Here is a 21,786-nt window from a genome sequence, read left to right on the forward strand (position 1 = left end):
CAATTCTGATGCTGTTAGCATCTAATGGTTTCTCAAAATGTAGTGGCATTGGAAACAAGATTTTTCAAGTGTCTGCTTCCAGAGTACTTTTTCAGTTGAAGAAAAGGCTGGTTGAAACTCTAACGAGCAGTTTGTAAAAACAGGACGAACAGGACTTCATCATAAGTAATAATAATAAAAAAAAAACAAGTGAAGAAAATGTGGAGGTAATATCTGATCAGTTTGCTTAGCATAACTTTGTCTTCCAATGTCACTGTCAGAATGCTCCTCTCTATCTCAGATTGGTTTAAATACATGCATATGCATTTCATCTACCTGTTTTTTCACACTGACCATATTGATGTGAACTCATTGTTTGGAGAGTGCTGGTGGGCCTGTGTCCTGAAATTTTTCTCCAAGTAAAAGCTGAGAAATCTCAATAAGAAATCTGTCTTAAGCTCTAAAATAGAGTTAAGTCAGAAAATTTATCTCCTGAGATACTTAATAAAAGGTGTTTGGAGAAAAGAACAATGGCCATCTCAAGATAGTAGCAAAGTTACAGTATGAGTTCTGTCTTCTCATCGTTTGTTTCGACTCAGCTGTTCCCTCATGACTTTGAGTCTTCTGATTCTGTAGTGTTAGCAGGTAAGAAGTGATGGAACTTGTTTGTGCTCTTTCTGTACTCTGTACAAGTTGTTTTCTGTTGCATAAATGCTGTTTTCTTTTGTTGGACAAGAAATGAGATTTGGCTTGTGAATGCATAAATACAAACTTATCATTATGCTGTCAGTTGAAAGCTAGCTGACTTCAGCTAGTAAGCCCAAACAAAGGGTTCAAAAGGGAGAAGGATCTCTTGATATTTGTAGTGCGTTAGGCTTGTTTTTCCCAGATTTAAACAACTTGAGTAAGAACCTTTACTACATCTTAAATATTTAAGCGCATCTTAAATATAGACCAGATCTAAATTTTAACAGATTCAAAGTATGACCAGGTAGCTAATATAAATATTATATATAATCATGTTAGCTTAAAAGTAATGAGGCTAATGAACCATTGCTTGTTTGGAAATAAGGTGGAAAAATTGAGAAGAACTTGGGAAGATTTTGAGGCTGTTTGTTAAGGTATTAATGCTAAATAGTACAGCAAAATTCTGCAAAATACTACACTAATACTTTACATGTAATAAGACTGAAATATACGAGCTTCAATGATGACAATTCCTATCAACTGAAGAATGGATTCAGTCCAGGCAGATATTGTCAGTTGCTCTTCCCTTCATCCACTAATGCTACACCTTCATAAAAGGCCACCAAGTTTGTCAGGCATGACTTGCCCTTGGTGAAGTCACATTGGTTACCACCAGTCACTTCATCTTTATTTTCCATGTGCCTTGGTCTTTCCATGTGCTCCATGGTCTTGCCAGACACAGAGGTGAGACTGACTGGCCCGTAGTTCCTGGATCCTTTTTTGCCTTTTTGAAAACGAGAGTTTTTTCCCTTTTTTCAGTCAGTGGGAACTTCACCAGATTGCCATGACCTTTCAAATATGACGAATAGTGGCTTGGCAACTTGATCTGCCAGTTCCCTCAGAACCTGTGGATGGATCTCATTGAGTCCCATGGACTTTGAGCATCTTTAGGTTCTTTAGATTGTCTTGAACCTGATCTTTACTTACAGCAGGGCAGATCTACTTTCTCCAGGTTTTTACCACTGCTTTCTGCAACTTGATCAGTGTGTCTCAAGGTCTTTCCAATTGAAGACTGAGGCAAAGAAGTTACTGAAAATTTCAGCCTTCTTCGTATCCCTTGTGATCAGGTCTCCACTTTCCTTCTGGAGAGGGCCCATGTCCTCCCTGACCTTCTTTTTATCACTGACATATCTGTGGAATTTCGACTTGTTCCCCTTCATGTCTCATGACTAGATTTAATTCTGTCTGGGTTTTAGCTTTCCTAATCTGATCCCTGGCTGCTCAGACAACTTCTTTGTAGTCTTCCCAGGTAACCTGTTCCTGCTTCCACTCCTTGACTTTCTTTGAGCATAAGCAAGTCCAGGAGCTCCTTGTTGATCCATGGAGGCTTCCTGGCATTCTTGCCTGTCTTCCTTTTTCTCAGGATGCACTGCTTTGTGCTTGGAGAAGATGGTCCTTGAATACTGACCAGCTTTCTTGGGCCCCTGCGCTTTCTCCCATGCTACCCTGCCAGGCAGTTCCCCGAAGAGTTCAAAATCTGCTCTCCTGAAGTCCAGAGTAGCAAGCTTGCTGCACACACTCTGACACCCTAAGGATTTTGAACTCTGCATTTTTTTGCGGTTGCTACAGCCAGGGGTACCGCTGAGCTTCATATTACTCACCCTTCTCATTGATGAGGACGAGGTCGAGCATAGCTACTTTTCTCATGGGTTCCTGTACTACTTGGAAGAAATAATTGTCGCATTCAGGAACCTCTTTGATTGCTGGTGCCCTGCTGTGTTGTCCATCAAAGAGATACTGGGGTGGTTGAAGGTTCTTCAGGAGGACCATGTTTTGTGAGTATGAAGCTGCTCTTATCTATTTATAGATAGAGTGCCTTGTGCACTCAGTCTTCCTGATTGGGTGGCAAATTTAAGATGAAAAGTTTGTTTTCTTCAGCACATTACTCAATATTTAAATTTCTACCAGACTTGTTATCTGGGACAAAAGCTGAGAGCAACCTTTTCTTAAATTTCTGTTAAAACATCTGGGAATTTTTTGAGCCTGGTATGTGTTATAAAGTTTTTCCCCATCTTGTTTTAGTTGCAGTTTTCTGAGATTTCTCTACACATATAGCAGCTTCTACTCGTGGAAGATCAAATTCAGACCCCCTCTCCCCAACCCCCCCAATCACTTCTGACACTTAATTGTTGAATGAGCAGCCATATGTTGGTAGAAATGATTACTCCTTGGTAAGGGAAATGATCAGAACATTTAAACTGAAGATGTCTGCATATTGCAGTTAGAGGGCTTGCTTTTTTGCTTATCTGATCCCTCTTCAGCCACTGTCTGGGTAGACATGCCATCTCAGTGACTGGGGGGAGCATGTGGACATCAAGAATGGTGTGGACTAGATGGAGTTAATAGTCTTCTGGGAATTTCAAAAAGATATCAGCAAACTTCCTTTACCTAATAAATAAGCAGTGAAATATGTAGCAATTTTTTGAAAATTTGATTACATCTTGAACAAACTAGTGGTATTAATTACTTCGAGGATACAGATAGGCTTAATTACCCTGTTTTCAGTGGGGTTTGGCTGACCTGATTTGAGTGAAGCGCTGCCTGCCAGTGTGCCATTATTTTTTTCTGAACACTCAAATTAAGGATTAAGTTGCCAAGTTCTTTGTATTTACAGCTGAAGATAATAGGCTTGAGTAGATTCTGTGGTCAGAGCTTTGTTCTGATTTTACAGTAGCAAAACTAGAGTCATCTCCTTTTTTTTTACATAGTGAAGTGTAACTAAGGAATAGAACTGTCCTCATTGTTTTGACTATTGAATGACTGATCATTTGAAATGTTTTGCTTTATTTAAGCAAATTAGTTGATACATGTCTGTAGAGCTTTGCTTATGGATTCGAGAGTCAGATATACACGTATTGAACTTCAACACTTTGCCTCAGAAGGATGTGTAAAGGTGGTGTTTGTTTGAAAGGCGACTTGCCAAAATAGAATGTTTTTATTTTTTCAGCTTATATTGTTGATTTTAATGAATAGCTCTTGATAGGTGCTTTACAACATACTTCAGTAGACAAGTTTTGAGTTTCGCCTCTTAAGATGAAGGATTCTTTCTCTTTCATTCTCTTTTTGTCTTTGTCCTTGGTTATCTTGCCATTGCTATTCTGACAACACTTAACAGGTCTGTCCTGGGAGTTTAAAAATTGAATATTCAAGGTATTTAGGTCACTGTAGGGCATTCCTTACATATGAAAAAAGGTTTGTTTGTTTGTTTTACTATTGTACAGTTTTCTTTTCAATACTGTTCTTCCCCAGGTCTTTCTGTAGATGTTCAGCATCTCTCCTAATTATAATTTAATAGCAAAAAGCTTTGTATAGCATTACTCCTTAAATAATTTCAATGATAATTTGTTGTTTTCATATTTATTTTGACACCACGCTTGTTTGGAAATACAGATTAATAAGCTATCTGCAGTTATTTCATGTTCTAAACAGCTGCCCTATGTTAACTTTGTGGTGTTTCTACTAAATCACTTAAGTTAGACAAAATGCTATTTTTATTTTTTTTTTTAAGGCAGTCTGTGTTCTCACAATAATTTCTTTCACTCCTCAGGAAAAAAAAAAGTTGCTTGTGTTTAAGCTGCAGGTATTTTTAGAGTCTCAGTATGTAGGGAAATGATAACACAACTCAAGGTGGTATTAAATGGTAGGGAAAACACTGAACTCGGTTGTTATTAAGCCTTTTCAGCAGCTGCTGTTCCAAATTATTAGAGATTCTCCCAAAGAAAGTGTCATGTTACACTCCTGATAGTTATTTTGCCTTGGTCTGGATGCGTGGTATGTAGCAGGCAAATAAGATTGATCAGATTAGGCCCAGTTCCTTCCAAAGTCATGGCTAGTTTACTGATTTAGTTAAGTGAAATTGTAAGTAGAGCAGGCTAGTCCTTTGCATTAGCTCATGTAGTGATGCCCCTGTGTTCCTTAATAATTATATTTCTGGAAGTCTTGCTGGATATTTCACTCGGTTATATTATTTCCAAGAATCTTATAGAGACATGTCTGTTACAATTAGTGTTTAATGTGGAAGGTCTGTTTTTATAGTGTTGATGCGTGGTGAGCATATTTAATACTCAGATCAAAGGTTTTTAAGGATGCATTTAAATCTACACCATTTCATTTGCAGGACATTTACTTCAGAAAACAAGCTGTTAATGCCTTTGGATTTGTGCAGCTAAAATCAGACAAGCATGGAAAGATCAGTTGCTTCAAGCAGTATTCTGTGGGAATGACTTGTATGTTGAGGAAATACCATTGGTAATACGTACTTTGTTTCAGTTGTTTGTATGCCTAAACTGAGTGCATGTGTTGTGTTTTTTAACAGCACACCGGGATGAAGTTTTCCATGAAAGGAACTCATAACCAAGGCAACAGCTACAGTCCTGTCAACAGTGGAGGCATGAGGCAACCAGTTGGTAACAGAGGACACCACCAGTACAATCGTAATATATGGAGAAGAAAAAAACACAGAGACAGTTTACCTATTAGTCTGAGCAGATAATGGCAGATGGCAAAATGACCTTCCCTGTTCAGACAAACTGAGCGAGTGCCACTCGACTTAAGGGATGGAGACCAGCGTCCAGCACATCGTTTTATTGGTGTTGCCAAATATCTGCAGCTGACTTCTTTGCATGTTTCTTTGTGTGGTGGTTCAGTCCATCTTCAAGAAGTAGTTGTGCTTATCTGTGAAGCCTTATTAAATGTGGAAGTTTTGTTTTTCTGCCTTCCCACAATGGTTCATACGGTGCCGAAGCAGCTCTGACAGTGGAACTGCAAGGACATTTACAAATGCTGTGGCTTTTTTTGCTGTGGCTACATCTGTTCCTATGTGGGTTCTGTTTTCTTTTATTTTGGAAGTGAAGGAAACTTCAGCCCCTTTGATTTTTTTTTTTTTTTTTTTTTTTTTTTCTTTGCAGCAAATCGAGTTGGGAATTCAAAAAAATAAATTTGCTGCAGTCCTGTTTGTTTCAAAGTTCAGGATTTTTTGCTCTGTAAATATTGGAGATATAATTTGTGCAATAACTTGGAATTTTAATTTAATTTCATATTGTCACATAAGTTATATTTAAGGGGAAGAGGTTTTTTAATTTACAGATCCTTTCCCAGGTTGCATTATCTAAGTTGGGTTCATAGTTTTGGCAGGTTGTCTGAGCAGTGTTACAAACATGACATTTGGTAATATTTGAGGCTTCTTGATTCACAGTGGAAGAGCGATTTGGCTTACAGTTTTAAGAAGGTATTAAGCTCCAAAGCATTTCGACCCTATGTTTTTTTAGCTCATTGTCTGGCCTCTACAGTCTTCTTGCTCTGACCAATGAGTTTTAATTTTATTCCTTTTAATAGACGACAAATCCAGCATTCTTAGTACCAGAAGTAAAACTTTTGAGGGAGGGGAGAAGGTTGGTTCAAGTCCCGATGTGAAATTAAAAAGCGGTGAACTACATGCTTTGATGCATTTTAGTAATGTAACCTGTTAATGTTTGGGTTCAAACAACATTATTAAATGGAGGTACCCGGCTTAAGGAATGTGGAGAAAGGAAATATGTTGATTCCATTAAGGAATCTGTATAGCAGTATGCATTAGTTCTGTTAAGAGCAAATATATAAAAAGTACTTCAGCTGCTCTAAGCATTATGAGAAGTATCTTTTAATGTATTGCAGGAGAGCACAGCCCAGTGTTGTACGCAGTATGAGTGGCTGGCACTTAATTTACAGATGCATACAGGTATACTATGCAAGTGTGTATTGCCATGACAAACACTGTCTTTAACTTTTTGAAAAAATGTACATCCTGCCTAACCCTGAGTTTTTAAAGCACCACAGTTGTCCTGGGAGTAGGTCACGTCTCATGCCCTCTGACTTCCTGTTTTTTTAGCGAGAGTTCTTAAACTATACAGAAAACTACAGATCAGTTATATAAATCCATTAGCAGAGAAAGCTGAAGAATCCTGTTAACAGGACTATACTGTATACAGATAGAGAAGGTTTTAAAACTGATATCCGAGTGTTAAAATGAGGTGTCAAGCATGAAGCTTTTTAATATGCTGTATGCCTTTGAAGCAGAAGTAGTTCATGTTATTACTGAATCTGTCAAACAGGTCTTTGAGGGGAGAGAGGGCAACATTCCAAAGTAGAGTAGTGCATATGTTTGCAAAAAGTTTGTCTTAATGCTCCAGGTTCGTCACAATTTTAAACAAACAAAAAAAAATTGTGAGCTGATTCATAAATAATATCTAAGGGCTGTTACAGGAGCCTGTACTGCTTAGTCTTCACACACTAGCAATATTGAGCATAACTACATTAAAGAGCCTTCAGAGGCTTTAGTTGGTGTCTTATTCTAGCGTCCATTTTAAAGTGAAATTCATTTAAAAGTGGTATCATGTAACACTTCAGTCATGGTGAACCAAATAAATTGGCCTGGCTATCACTGTGGTTATGTGCTACAGGTTTGAAAAAAAAAAAATCATGTTTAAATTTTTTGTGTGGACAACTATGTGGAAGCTAAAATTGACATATTTTTATGTAAAGTTTTCTATTCTTTGATTTTTAATAAACTTTGGAGACCAGTCACTCTTATGTATATTTTTATGGGGAATGTAATCAGGTAATATTTGACCTTATCTCATTGTTTGACGGTTAATTTGAGCAGCAATTTCAGTGTGTGTGCCAGACATTTTCAGAATTGGGACGTTGAATGAATGGGTTCCATCTGCATGCTGTTCTTTGTATTTAGGAAGGGAACAACGAATACAGCTGTTGGTTTCATAGTTGTGGTTTTGGTCCCTTGATAATGAGAGTGCAAAGGAGTGAGCGGTAGTTCCTGACAATATTCTTAGGAAGGGATAGAATAACAAATCCCCTGAAAAAATCTTAGTTTTCTATAGAATTTTTAAATTCCTCCCTGTAATTTCAACCTGCTTTCAAAATGTATCCATTTTAACATCCTTAAATATTGGGTGTATCTCGGGTTTTTGAGTTTGCAAGATCATAGAAATCATGATCGGAGGGATTTTTTCTTCAGGGATTACCTTATATGCCTTCTCAAACTGTGAATATAAATGTCTTTATGCTTGAGATCTGGAAATTTTTCTGGTGTGATCTTGTTAATGGCCTTTGTCCCACTGCATCTCACGTTAGGATTACGTGCACAAAGGAAATCTCATTCTATCTACTTTTCCCACTACTCACTGATGTGACATGTTCTCCTGCTGTGAATTCTTTACTGTGCAGCAAGTCATTTACTGCTCAGGTAGCTTATGAGAGTTGAACAGTAAGTTACTTAGCCTCACTACAAACCATATTCCAAACAAATGCTTCACTTGCCATTTTTTAAGCCTAAAACAGGCACATGTTATGGGACTTTCTATGTGAGGCTAACAGCTGTGCTGAAACTGAAAGCCTGTAAACTCTGTCAGAATAACCACTTCTTGGCACTGAAAACATTTGTAATTGTCCACTTGGGGATGTCCTCCTGCGAAAATCTTTGTAAGAAGATTCCCTTCTTCCTGCTTCTGCTTTCCAGAGGCTTTCCAGAGAGGAAAAGCTGAATGTTCTGATGAACTGCCTTCACCCCTTCAGTAGTAGTGTTGAATCCATCTAGCTAATTTTGGTGCCAAGATGAATAGGTGAAACTCCTGGACAAGCAAGTCTTGACGTGTGATAAAAGATGGTACCCTTTCTCATAATCATGTAAGAGATCATCCAAACAACTCTGTTCTCTTGGGAAATTTCTTTGGAGACCAACGAACAAAGTTTAAGGCTGATCTGCTGTTATATGTGCAGTTTTATGTTGTTGAACAGAGTTCAGTTTTCAACTGCAAATGCATGATTTGTTCTGACATTCCTGTGGGGACTTGGGGAGGAGAGCAGGGGAATTCCAGCAGATCTGTTTGGTTTACAAAAAATCTATTGCTTCTGATGAAGAGCAAGTCCATGCAACAACTCTTGTTTCAGTAGTCGAACAAGTTGACTTACCATTTTGTCCCCACTTCCTTGTTAACAAAGAGTTGCTGAGAAATGGAAGGTTGTGTGGTTGTGTGAATGTTAGAAGTCATAAGCAGTCAAGCACTGAGCACAGATACTCCATGGATAAGGATAAGGCTTGGATAAGGCTCCAAACAACCTAAAGTAACTTAAAAGTTAGCAGTGCTGGATCAGGAGGCTGGGACACCCTAAACAGTTCCTCCTAATCTGAATTTGTGATATTAAGAAAGGATAACTTTTTTTTGATGTAACATCTGTATTCAGTTTATGAAGTGTTTTGATGGGGGCAGAAGTCAGATAAGAATAAGGTTTTTTTGTTTGTCCTGCACTTCACAAAACACCTCTGGAAATTCTAGGTCCAATAAGTTAAAGCAGGTAAGTATGTACCACATTCTGGAATCAGTGATCCCTGAAAATGCATGGTTTTCAGTCACAGACATTGATCAAGAAGTAAATCAATAAAGCTCCTTGACTAAATTGATCTTTTTTCTTGATATTTTGCTGCTTCAGATCTGTCAGTTTGCACTTGAAATGTTAACGCACAAGTGTGAAGTACATGGTTTGTCTCATTCCCAGTGTGGCTTCCATAGATTACTATCGATAGATTAAGCCTGGAAACTGTTGAGAATGAAAAGCTGCTAGTTTGACTTGATTCTGTAGTGCAGGAGTTGCATAATTACTTACAGTAATACTGCTGCATGCTTGAAGGGTGGCAAAAGCATCATGAAAAGGCCTTTTAAAGGTGAGCCGTGGAAGCTGTGCTTATTCCATGTTTTACCTGAATAATTCTAGGTCATGACTGTCTAGATCAGATCTTTTGTTTTTTAACATGGGAATGAGGACAATTCTTGTCAGGAGTATGTGCACAGAAAATTGCAACAAGAAAAAGGAAGTAAAATGTTAAGAGCTCAGCAATTTTAGCTTGAAATGTAAAATAACCATTCCAGTATAATGTAAATTATTACAAGGCAAGCTGTTTGTCTAGTACTAAGTATGCAAAGCCACCACCAAGAGGAATCCATAGTGCTAGCATGATCTATGGAGGAAAACTCTACTGTATCTGAGATACGAGTATTGCTAAGCTGGATGACTTGACTCATACAGTATTTCATCTTTATAACTGGTTCTATGGGAAAACAGAATAGGATTAGTTAGAACCTGCATCAAAATGTAGCATTCATTTATCAAATGTTTTGTAACACCTAACAATGTTGCTGTTAAAAAATAGATTGTTCAGCAAAACATGGTCCTGTATTACACAGTGAATGAGCCAGTGTGTTGCCTTCTGCTTAACCAGAAGGAATCAATAGATGGCGCTGAGTACGAATTTTTGGACTTGCAGTCAGTTGCAGATGAATTGTGAGGCCAAATTATTTTGACTGTTTGCTAATGATCATAACGTAAGAATTACCATGCACTGATGTAACAAATTTGTGCAGCGTGGCCAATATACAGCATTAGGTTTTTCTGTAGTATTTATGGCTATTTTGAAGCAGTGAAGGCTTGTGTTAGAAATAATAGAAGAGAAACACCTGGAAAATATTAGTTGATGTTATGACAGAACTCACCAGTCCATCTCATAGATAAGACAAATGTGAACTAAAGACACATCAGATGAACTGTTGCCAGTATAATCAGCAACTCTTATTACAAGTCTACAGTTTTACTGGTTAAATTCCCTGTGGCTTTCCTCACTTTAGAGAGACAAAAAGGAAAGTGTAGTCATCTTGTTTCTCTATTCAGCTATGGCAGCAGCTACAGATGGAAACAGATTTATTGAATCTACTGACACATGAAGATCTACTTCTGGAAATTAATCGGAGCTCATCTGGGCATTTATGGTATCATGTCAAAATGATATGAAATACAAGGGATGACACCCAGTGTTTTGCATCTGTTTGTGTGATTCTTGTATTGACAAACTTCTGATCTCTGGCTTTGATGCAGGACTGACTTCCTGGGGATGCAGAGCATGCTAGCTGGCTGTCATTTCAGATCTGTAGATTACAAGAACGTGATCTGACTTGGATGTCCTGGGGAACGTGGAAATGACTGATAGCCAGCCTTCCTTTTCCAATTTTGGTGGAGAAATGCATATTGTTTCCTGTCAGGTGTTTTTTTTTTTTTTTTTTTGATACTTGGAAGAAAAAGGTGTGCAACATCTCAGGCTCCTCTAATTGGCTCCTTACTTACTCCTAGGCCTGTCAGTGAATAAAATATGATGGGGCTTCTATGGCATCATTGACCTAGCCTGGCATCCAAGACCTAACTTTGTCCTTGATGTCTTTTGCTTTCCATTCCTGTTCACTAATCTGCTATTACAGGATGATCTAAACTTCAGTGCTGTTCCTCACTGTATGGTTTCTGACTGGCTGTGATGTCTTGAAAGAGTAAATTCTTTTCCAGGAGGAAGGGTCCTTGCACGAGAAGGAGAGATCTGCTACACAACTCTTGTCTCTGGCCTGGCCCAGCCTCAGGCACACACCCATCACTCAGAAACAACTGTGATCTCTACTGTTGCAGAGAGGAGAAAGACTTCTGTTAAGCTAACAATTTCTCTACAATATTTTTAATGCTAATGTTCTTGGATTTATGCAGGAGGCAGCGTTTTTTTTTCTCCCTTTTATATACTGCCCATAGCTCTAAATTCAATGCTTAAAGATCTGTTGGAGTGTGCACTTAGCTATTGTACACTCTTGTGGTTTATACAACAGAATTTTGTGAGGTTTTTCTCATCTTCTGGAAGAAGTAAGGATTCATTTCTGACTGTTGAACCTTTATCCTTGTCAGTTTCCTACTACTGACTCTTTCAAATGTCTGATACAGTTTTCTCTAAAGTACATTTTGGGTTAGGGTATTTTCTTAGACTACATATTTCCAGGCCAGAGGATTTTTTTCTGGAGTTCACTTAGATATATCAGCTCTAATGTTTTACTGTTTGTGGGACTGTGTCTCAGTCTAAATGTATTTCTGAGAGTGCTAAAACTGCTGTTTTCTGGAGGACACAGAAATGCACATGCAGATACTGAGGTGCATGATGCTGCTCAAAATATCTGAGGGCAAAAGCAATTGTGCCAACCAAACCTCAAGGAAAGGAAAGGCTGATAAATACTTCTCCCAACAATTCATTTGTTCGTTCATCCCCAAAAATATATTCTTTCTACTATTGCTCTTCTGTAGGATCTGAAAATCTTCCTGGCTTGTGTAAACCTCAGAGTGGGAAGCATCTGAGGCTATGAGGACTGTAATCTTGAAGGCAGAAATCCTATTTAAATCATCAGAGCAAAATGCACAATTTATTATGTGTTTCAATTTGAGACCCTTCTAAAGCAGAAGTTAGAAGAGCTCATGAGAATTTCTCCAAAGATGTTTTATGGAAAGGATTGCATGAATGTGAATTGATTTTTATTTTTTTTTTCCTTAGGAACTGCTTAAGTAGTTTGCTGCAGTAGCTACTTCACAATTTGCTTGTCCTCATTTCCTTTTAGCTAAGCATTAAATGCAAGAGAGAGAACTGTTTTCATGTGCATTTTGCAGAACTTTTGAGAAATTATAAGTGGAAGTCCCCACAGTGCTGAAATTATTGCATGTTGCTCATCCAGCAATAAGGCTTCGAATTGACTCAAGTGTGGGATTATTTTTAGTTATATTGCCTCCTTACTGAACTTGACAACATTTCCTGCTGTTAATGAGGTAAATGCAGTTTACTAAATTCAACTTGCTTCGGCTGCAGAGAGGGTGCGCTCTTGCACCGTTCTTGGGGCCCATCGTGAAGCAAGCATTTACCCGTTCCTAGCTTAGAGCTGGAACCTTCCCTGAGGTACGGAGTAGCTTTAAACATAATCTATAGGATGAAATCAAATCGTACTTGAAACATTTTATTTGTAACAAGTAATGGTTTACAGAATCGCAGGGGGTGGAAGGGATTTCTAGAGATCAAGACCAAACTCCCTGCTAAAGCAGATACCCTACAACAAGTCACATAGGTAGACACCCTGGTCTTGCATATCTCCATAGGAGACTCCACAACCAATCTGGGCAGCCTGTTCCTGTGCTCCACCACCCTTACTGTAAAGCTCTTCTGCATGTTTGTATGGAACTTTCTACATTCAAGATTTAGGCCATTACTCCTTGACCTACTGTGACACACCACCAAGAGCCTGGCCTCATCCATTTGCCTCCCTCCTCCCTTCAGAGATTTATAAACGTATATCAGAGTCCCCCCTTCAGTCGTCTTTTCAAGGTGATGGTTTCTCCATGAAAAATGTGCGTGGGAAATGATGCATCTGATTTGCAAAGTGCTGTTACACTGCTAATACAACATTTCATCCTTCTAGATGATAAAATGTTGTTTCCTTCTGAGGGATCTCTAGGTCCCCTAACTACGTAAATCCAGCTGAGGTGCACGATTCCTAATTGTTTTATCATGCAGAGGAGGTTATTTCTTATTCTAAAGTGCTCATGGGAATGGAAACATGAGACTGGCAGCTTTTGTCTAGCTTCCCAGAAGTTGCCATCATCTTCTATTTCATTTCTTCATGCTTAAGGCATCAGTTGAAAATAGAATGTACTCAGTATGGAAGCAAAAGCTGAACTTGGAAATGGCTTCAGGCACCATGCAGATTGGGGATTCTCTGCTTTCTATAAACAGGTACTGATGTTTCTTCTGTTATGCAGCTTTTGGTTCAGTGTTCAGCTTGCTGTTAAATTTATTTTCTAAAAGTTAGAGAGAGAAATCTGTATCAGTAGTATAACATCAGCAGTCTTCATGACAAATGAGTTTGTGTTCATTAAATGTTCATGGGAGGAGTTAATAGGACTTCTAACACAGAGCAAAGGCCTCTGCAAGATGAAATTCAGTTCTTCTCTGCAGTCCATACTGTATTTGGGGAGTCTTAAGGTGATGGTAGCACAGCTGATCACAAGTAGAACAGACTGTATCAGTTGGCCTTCTATCTAAATAGGATCTTACATTCAATTAAGGAACTTCCAAACACAACTACACTGTTCATCAGGCTTTCTTTTCCTGTTCCAAGAACAGTTATTCCCATTTTCTCTCCCACCCAAACTTTCACTTTTCTTGGTCATTTTTGTCATCTGTCTCCTTTCCTGTTCTTGGAAGTTACTGGAGATAATGGTACTAGTATGCTTCTCATCTTGTACTTGTAGCTGGGGTACTGCATCCTACTTAGACTAACAGTGAGAGCATCTAGAGCTTTTAATGTCTTCTATTTATAATGATACTCTGAGAATTCTGTGGTTTTACAGATAGTCTTGTACCCTCAGAAAGAAGCATTTGAATTTTCTTCAAGGAGGTCTTTCCTAGAGCCTAGTTCTCTCTTCAGCCATTTCCTAGACTGTATCAGTGTTCCATCAGTAAAATTAATGATTTGTTCCTAGTGTGCATTAAACTTTTGTGTTATTCCAAAACTTTTTGCTAGAGTGCTGCTGAATATTTTTGATGTCTGATTTAGTATTGTATTTCTTAACAGGAATAAAACATACATTAAAAAAAAAAAAAAGCTTTCAGCAATGTAAATCCACCGATGTATCTTTTTTTCCCTTCACAGAAGTTGCTTCTGTATATCTGCCAGTCATTACCTCCATACTTTGATTCAGAGCCATCTATTCAAAGTATAGACAGATCATGGAACCATAGAATGGCTTGGGGTGGAAGAGACCTCAAGGATCATCAGATCCTGTTCCCCCTGCTGCAGGTGGTTGTCAACCACTAGGTCAAGCACTAGATTAGGCTGCACAGAGCCCCATCCAATCTGGCCTTGATGACCCTCCAGAAATAGGTCATCCGCAACCTCTCTGGACAACCTGTTCACAGAGCACTTCACCACTCTCTCAATGAAAACTTCACCTGACATCCAGTCTAAGTTTTCATTCCTTTAGTTTAAAACCATTCCCACTTGTCCTATCATTGTCTACCCCTATAAAAAGTTGATTTCCCTACTGCTTATTATGTTCCTTTAAGTAGTGGAAGACTGCAATGAGATCTCCCTGCAGTTTCCTCTCCTCCAGCCTGAAGCTCCTTCAGTTTGTCTTCATAGGAAAGTTGCTCTAGCCATTTGACCATCTCCAAAAGCTTCATAATTTTCTTGTGCTGAGGACCCTGGGCATGGATGCATTTCTCCAGAGGGGGCTTCACAAGGGCAGAAGAGAGAGAGAGAGATGATCACCTCCTTCTCTGTGCTGGCCACTCTTCTGATGAAGCCCACCATACCATTAGCTTTCCAGGCTGTAAGCACACAATGCTGGCTCATGTTAAGTTTTTCGTCAGCCAGGATTGCTAGGTCTTTCTCAGTAGGCCTGCTCTCAAGGAATTCTTCTCCCATTGTATACATATATATTTACAGAGTGTGGAAAGAGAATGTGGCCCCGTGGGAGGAATATAGTATCATGGTCAGGGCATGACAGGATGCAACAAGGAAGGCTAGAACTCACCTGGAGTGAAATCTGTCTAGGGAGGTCATTAACAACAAGGGCTTCTTTAAGTATATCAATAGCAAAAGGGAGAACAGAAAATATAGGCCCATTGCTGAATGCACTAGGTGCTCTGGTAATACAGGACACTGATAAGGCAGAATTGCTGACTTTTTTTTTTTTTTATTCAGTCTTCACAGCTAAGACAGCCCTCCGGGAATCCCATACCCTGGAGATAAGAGAGAGGTCCTGGGAAAAAGATTTCCCCTTGGTTGAGGAGGATCTGGTCAGAGAGCATCTATGCAAAATCAGCGCAAACAAATCCATGGGTCCCAATGGGATGCACCCAGGAGTGCTGAGGGAACTGTCAGAAGTGACAGCCAAACTACACTATCATTTATGAAATGTCACAGAGAACGAGAGGTGCTGAAGAATGGAAGATAGCCAGTGTCACTCTGATTTTCAATAAGGATATGAAGGAGCTTCTGGGAAAATATAGGCCAGTCAAAACCAAACAGGCTGGAGGGTAGGGCAGAGAGGAACCCCATGTGGTTCAGCAACAGCAAATGTAGAGTCCTACACCTGAGGAAGAATAACTACATGGATCAGTACAGATTAGGGACTGACCTGCTGGAAAGAAGCTCTGCAGAGATGAAGCTGGCTTGGTGTGAGCCAGCAGTGCGCCCTTGTGACCAACAAGGCAATAGGATCCTGGTGTGTGTTAAAAAAGAAAAACGGGTCAAGGGAGATGATCCTTCCCCTCTTCTCTGCCCTGGTGAGGCCACATCTGGAGTACTATGTCTGTTCTGGGCTCCCCAGCTCAAGAGAGATAAGGAACTTCTAGAGAGAGTTGCAGCAGAGTGCTACAAGGATGGGGAGGGACATGGAACATCTCCCCTAGGTGAGAGAACTGGGACTGTTCAGCCTGAAGAAGAGAAGGCTGAGAGGGGATCTTATCAATGCTTATAAATATGTAATGGACAGTAGTTGAGTGGGTGTGGCCAGGCTTTTGTCAGCAGTGCCCAGAGACAGAACAAGGGGCAATGGGCACAAACCAGGACACAGGAAATTCCAAACAAACATGAGGAAGAACTGCTTCGCTGCGAGGGTTAACAGAGTCTTGAAACAACCTACTTAGAGAGGTTGTGGAGTCCCCAGTGGAGGTATTCAAAACTTGCCCGTGTAACCCACTGTAGGGAACTCACTTCAGAAGGAGAGGTTTGGGCTGGATGATCTCCAGAGGTTCCTTTACAATCCCTATAAATCTGTGATTCTGCATCTTCCCCTTCAGTATGCTGTTGTGATTCACTGTCCTCCGTCAAGCTGCTAATATTCAGGTAACACAGACATCTTTGTGATATTTGTCTCTTTCAAGCTTGATTAGAGCTGACGAAAAGAGTTAGATCTTGTAATAGAAGGCATATGAATAGATATTTAAAAAAAAAAAAAAAAATTGCCTAAGACTTACTTTCTTAGGAAATCCAGGTAAAAATATAGTCTTCAGACCCACTCATCAATCTTGCATCCCACTGAACTGTGTTTTTTTTTTTTTTTTTAAGTGTAACAGATATCAAGATTTGGAAGCACAAAATGTTTTGCTTATATTTGTCTCCTTTGTTGCTGAAGGTACATTCTGTGTATTCTTGAAACATAAATCTTGCTGCTAATTAAGTTGTTCACTCTTGGAGAAGATAGCCTTAAAAAAAAAAAAAATACAGCTCACCAAAGGGAGTCCCAGAAAGTAAAAGTGTCCGTGCACAGGACTGTAATTTACCAGGAATAACTACTGTATATCCATTCAGAGGCAACAATTGAAGCTATTTTCACTTTGTTTTTATTCTTCTCAGTTTGCAAAAGTTACTTCTCAAACCGAAAAAGTTATCATTCAGATAAAGTCATATCAATGATTTGGAGTGAACTGAACAGCACAGAATAAAATTGTTCAAGTCAATCTGTTTGCTTCATGCTTCATTTTTAACTTTTAAGTAGAGGACAGCAAATAGATCTAATCGTAACTATGCAGAAGCAATATGCTTAAAGGTTTAGTGCAAATACAGGTCTTACATAATGAGTTTGAATTTCATATCTGAGGAAAAACCCAGTAGAAGCATCCTGGTTCATGATAAGCAGAATAAATGCTCCTGGTTTTACTGTTTCTATCCCCTACCCTTCATCTGAGCTCCTTGTGCATCTCCTCTGGTATGACCACATCATGGCAGTTGCTGGCTATCAAGGTAAAGTCAGGCTCTTCCCAATGGGTATAACTTGAAATGCGAGAGGTTCCTGCTTGATGTAAGGAGAAGCTAGTAACCACCGAGACAGCTGAACAGATCAGGGTGCCCAAAGAGGCTGTATAGTTTCCATCACTTGAAGTTCTCAAGGTCAGGACAGATATATCCTGAAGAAATGTGGTTTTACCATTGAGCTGACACTGCTCTGAGCTGGAGATTGTGTTAGATGACCTTCTGATTTCCCTCCCAGTTTGAGCTCTCCTACGATTCTGCTTTTCTATCCAGTTGGTCTGATCTCATGAGATAGGTTCATGAAATATTAGAAAGGGAATTGCATAAGCTAGAATTTTGTTACATTTTTATTCCTCCTGTTTCCTTCAAAAATGCTTCATTTTTAAAATGATAAATATAGTTACAAGTCTTGTTTCTCTCTATTGTGACAACCTAGCAATATTTGCAGGGCAAAGGTGTTTCTACACACCATCTTATACCCATAAGAGATACAGGGAAGTGAGGAAAACCCTCCTGTTAAAACAGGACCAGCGTACAAGATGAAGGAAGGAATTTATGCTCTGGTTTTCAGTTTCACTTTCAAGAGACTTAGTTTGATATTTATTGATTTGATATTTATTAAGAAAATTAATCATTAGGTTTTTAATATAAGTTTTTATAAAATAGCTGTTAAAGTTTGATTCTCTTATAATTAATTATTTTAGTACAACTGTTAAGTATCTTGTAGACTAACATCTTAAACAGTCTCTTTTACATCCACTGTTGAAAATGCTCCCCAAATTGGGGAAGGAAAGAATCAGCCTAAATAATCAGAAATAATTCCCACGTTACTTGCTAACATGCTTCACTTAATGACAAAAAAGCCTGGGAGAAAGGCTTGGATTTCTACTTGAGAATATCTTTTTGTATATGAATCTGCTATATCTGTCTGAAGCATTCTGAGATGTAGCTACAATTGTATCCCATTTCTCTGCACTACTGTGATTTTTTAAATTATTTTTTATATCCTGATATGGCTGTTTTGGATAGAAAACTGTTGACAGATTTTTTTTTTTTTTTTTTTTAAATAAATTCAGATGGTTTCTGAAGACAGCTTGTTACATCTGTGATATGATTAAAATATTTCTTTTGCACCATTTATGGGTGGAATTGTCTTCCCTTGAGCCATGCTATGAAGAAAAGAGCTATTACAGGTTCAGAGAACAACTGGCTCTCTATTATTGATAGGACCTCTACTGCAGCATTAGATAAGACTGAAAGAAACACAGCAAATAAGGAAGATTATTTGTTTAGACAATATGTAGGCACCAAAAGAATTTCAGGGAAAAGAAGCTGGGGGGCAGGGGGGGATGGATGGGCAGGAAACTGTTCATTGCATTTTTGAAGTTTAGGCTAGACATAAGATATCCTTAGAAGTGGAAAATTCATATTTTAAATTTGACTTTGCTGAGAGAATATACTGAAATATCAGCTTTAAGTGTTTGTTACATATTTGACTAGCCAGTATAGACAGAGAATGTATAAAACAGCTGGAAAACACATTTTCTTCCTAAAAGGAAAAATAATTGACAAACAAAAAGCTAATTAATATCTGTCCCATTCAGAACCAACCTGAAAGGAGAGAAATGACACTGTGGTAATTGCTTCTGCTAATGCCAACAGGAAAGATTTTCGTTTCATAAATTGCTTTTAGTTATTAGGTTAGGATGATAAATTTATCATTTATGCCTCTTCCCTAGAATTATAGCTGATACACATTCTTTATGCGGGGTGGTTTTGCTTACTCCAAAATAAGACAGCATACAAAACAGCAGCTTCACCCACTGTCCCTCCCAGCACTGACCGAAGCAGCTGCTCTAGGAGAACTGAGGTCTCTGCTCAGGTGCATCAATGGCTCCAAAGGAGGCTGCAACCACCCAGGTCCAGAGCTGTAGGGAGAGTCTGGTGCCACTGGATAGGGCTGATGCAGATAGAGGTGACTCTGCTGTCTCCTATCATACTGGAGAGAAGACTTAAGTTTGAAAGTTAGGAGGAAATTCTTTACTCAGAGGGCAATGAGGCACTGCCACAGCTGCCAATAGAAGATGTGGTTCCCCAGTCCTGGAGGCACTCAAGCTCAGGTTGGATGGGGCCCTGAGCAGCCTGAGCTGGTGGGGGGCAGCCCTGCCCACAGCACGGAGTTGGGTGGGCATCATGCAATAACAGCTGTTTATGGCTCCAAGAAATGCTATACATTATACAGGCTCCTTAGGAAGCAAATGTAGTCCTTGTGTTTCAGTAGCACTTCCTGTGCTTAGAATGCATAATCAGCTTGAAGTGCTTTTACTTGAACCTCTTCTTCAGTGTAGGATGAAAAATCTGTCACATATCTGTCTATTGAGGGAAGCTTCTGGCCTTACTGCTTTTGAGACCACAGCTTTATAGTGCTAGTAGTGTCATTACATTTAAACGACATGTGCTCTCTTGTTGCATAAAAAGGGCAAAATGACAAGTTAAAGTAATTTTATCTGAGCTTTGTCCTGCTTTGGGCTAGTTAGTTTTCTTCTTAGTATGTGGTATGATGCTTTTTCAGATTTAGGATGAGAATAAAGTTGATAAGACAGAGATGTTTAGTTATTGCTGAGCAATACTCATACTAAATCAAAGACATTCCTGATTATTGCCCTAGTAGGAAGGGGAATGGAAGTTACACAGGGAGCTAGGAGGGGGCAGAACCAGGACAGCTGACCTAAACTGGCTAAAGGGACATTCTATACCATTACTACTTCCCTATCCTTTTCAGTCCTATTAAACTGACCTTTCCTCAACCCACAGTTTCACCTTTTTTTTCCCACAGATCTTCTCCTCGATCTCACTGTGGGAAAGCGATGGCATGGTGCTTGGCCGCAGCTAGGTAAAACCACAGTATCTATTTATAATGTTTATACTTCTGTTGCCCTAAATGTGCTCTTCAGCCTCTGCTCATTTACCCTTATTTCGTCTACAGAATTATTCTCATGGTGTAATGCTAGAACGTGATGAACAGTATTGCAACGATAACAGGGTAGAAAAGTCTTTAGCTGCAACAAATGAGAACACACCCAAATGCAGCAGCCATAGAACACAGGAACAAAGGAGAAGAGCTGCTTACCTTGGAAGGCCTCCAATAGACAAGGATCTCCAGTAAGATACTCTTCCCTCCACTGCCAACCCTTAAATGAGGTTTGGAAAGCTGTTGATCCTGACTCATCCTTTCCAGTCACTCAGGCACATTGCATGCAGCTGACCTCCCCTGGGTTGGCCCCCCTTCTCACCAGGTTCTCAATCAGTGGTTCAGGCCATGACTTAGTGCTTCTGCTACACATGGGTACACTTCAGTAGGCTTTGAATATTTCAGCAAGATGTCAGTCTATTGTTACTACACACTTAATCTTCAAGAGGCTCTGCTGGGAAGGCCTGAGACTGCCTGCTGCACCTAGTTGTGGACCTGAATAAAAATCTGTCAGTTAAGAGCAGGGATGAGGCTGGCTAGGGATACAAAACTATCCCTTGTAATTGTTTAAGATACAATTAATACAAACATAGCTACAGATGCCTATAAATAAAATGAAAACTTCGGATAATACAATAGTTAAATTAGTTAAATAACAGTGATAGTTAAATGTGTAGCTTTTTTTCTTTTTCTTTTTTTCTTTTTTTTTTAATACAAATAGAAGACTCCATTTTTTAATTTCTTTTTTAGTAGGGCTCTTTCATCCCCTGAGTCACAAAGGCCAGTCTTGTGGGTTTAAATCCTTTCATTTTCAGCTTACAGTGACTTGTAGATAGGAAAAAAGCACGCATACTATGCTTTAGGTGCTGTCCAAAGGGGAATGCCACTGTTCAGTGGAACTTAGGAGCAAGCCCTGGGTGGCCAAGTTTGTTCAGATGTGTAACAAGCATGAACTGAGTAAGTAGAATTTTGATCCTGCTCTTCTCAGAAGACAATCTCAGAACTTGATTGCTTTAATGGCCTAGATATCCTCATTTCAAATGGATATTTATTCATGGCTTATTAATAGTCATTTGTTCTCATGCATAATCATCATTTTTTTCCCTGATGTTAACTCACATATCTGCTATTACGTGTGTAGGTATACACACATAGAATAATCTTTCTCTTGTAGAGGAGGACTGCTTGGAAACAAATAGCAAGTGTTTTCCCATAATTTCTCTTAGAACAGGCTTCCCACTCTGTCATCTCTCAGGCAGGTGTACTCCATATACATTGTAAGAATCTTCTTTCTGGAATGCAGGTTGTAAAACTTGGATTCACAACTATGATGATCATCAGAGCAATTTGCCATCAACCAGAAATATCTCTACTGACGTTTTGACTTCATTTATTTATTTATTTTAATACTGTATCACACTAGCAATTTATGCAGGCATA

General features: G+C 39.1%; 1 protein-coding gene across 3 annotated transcripts in view; it reads left to right on the top strand.

The window, feature by feature from the left end:
- TENT4A (terminal nucleotidyltransferase 4A) overlaps positions 1–7,287 on the top strand; it is a 52,561-nt gene extending 45,274 nt beyond the window's left edge. For 2 of the 3 annotated variants that reach the window (XM_042808680.1, XM_042808682.1), the window contains one exon: positions 5,042–7,287. In XM_042808680.1, coding sequence (XP_042664614.1) covers positions 5,042–5,218 — 177 coding nt within the window. In that variant the 3' untranslated portion in view covers positions 5,219–7,287. Of the gene's footprint in view, positions 1–4,843; positions 4,953–5,041 lie in introns of all 3 variants that reach the window. The other variant, XM_042808681.1, reaches the window with a different exon arrangement.
- Positions 7,288–21,786: the final 14,499 nt, after the last annotated feature.

This window comes from Centrocercus urophasianus, unplaced genomic scaffold (genome assembly GCF_019232065.1).
Source record: "Centrocercus urophasianus isolate 14NV4802_14NV808 unplaced genomic scaffold, USGS_Curo_1.0 seq_11, whole genome shotgun sequence".
Taxonomy (NCBI): Eukaryota; Metazoa; Chordata; class Aves; order Galliformes; family Phasianidae; genus Centrocercus; species Centrocercus urophasianus.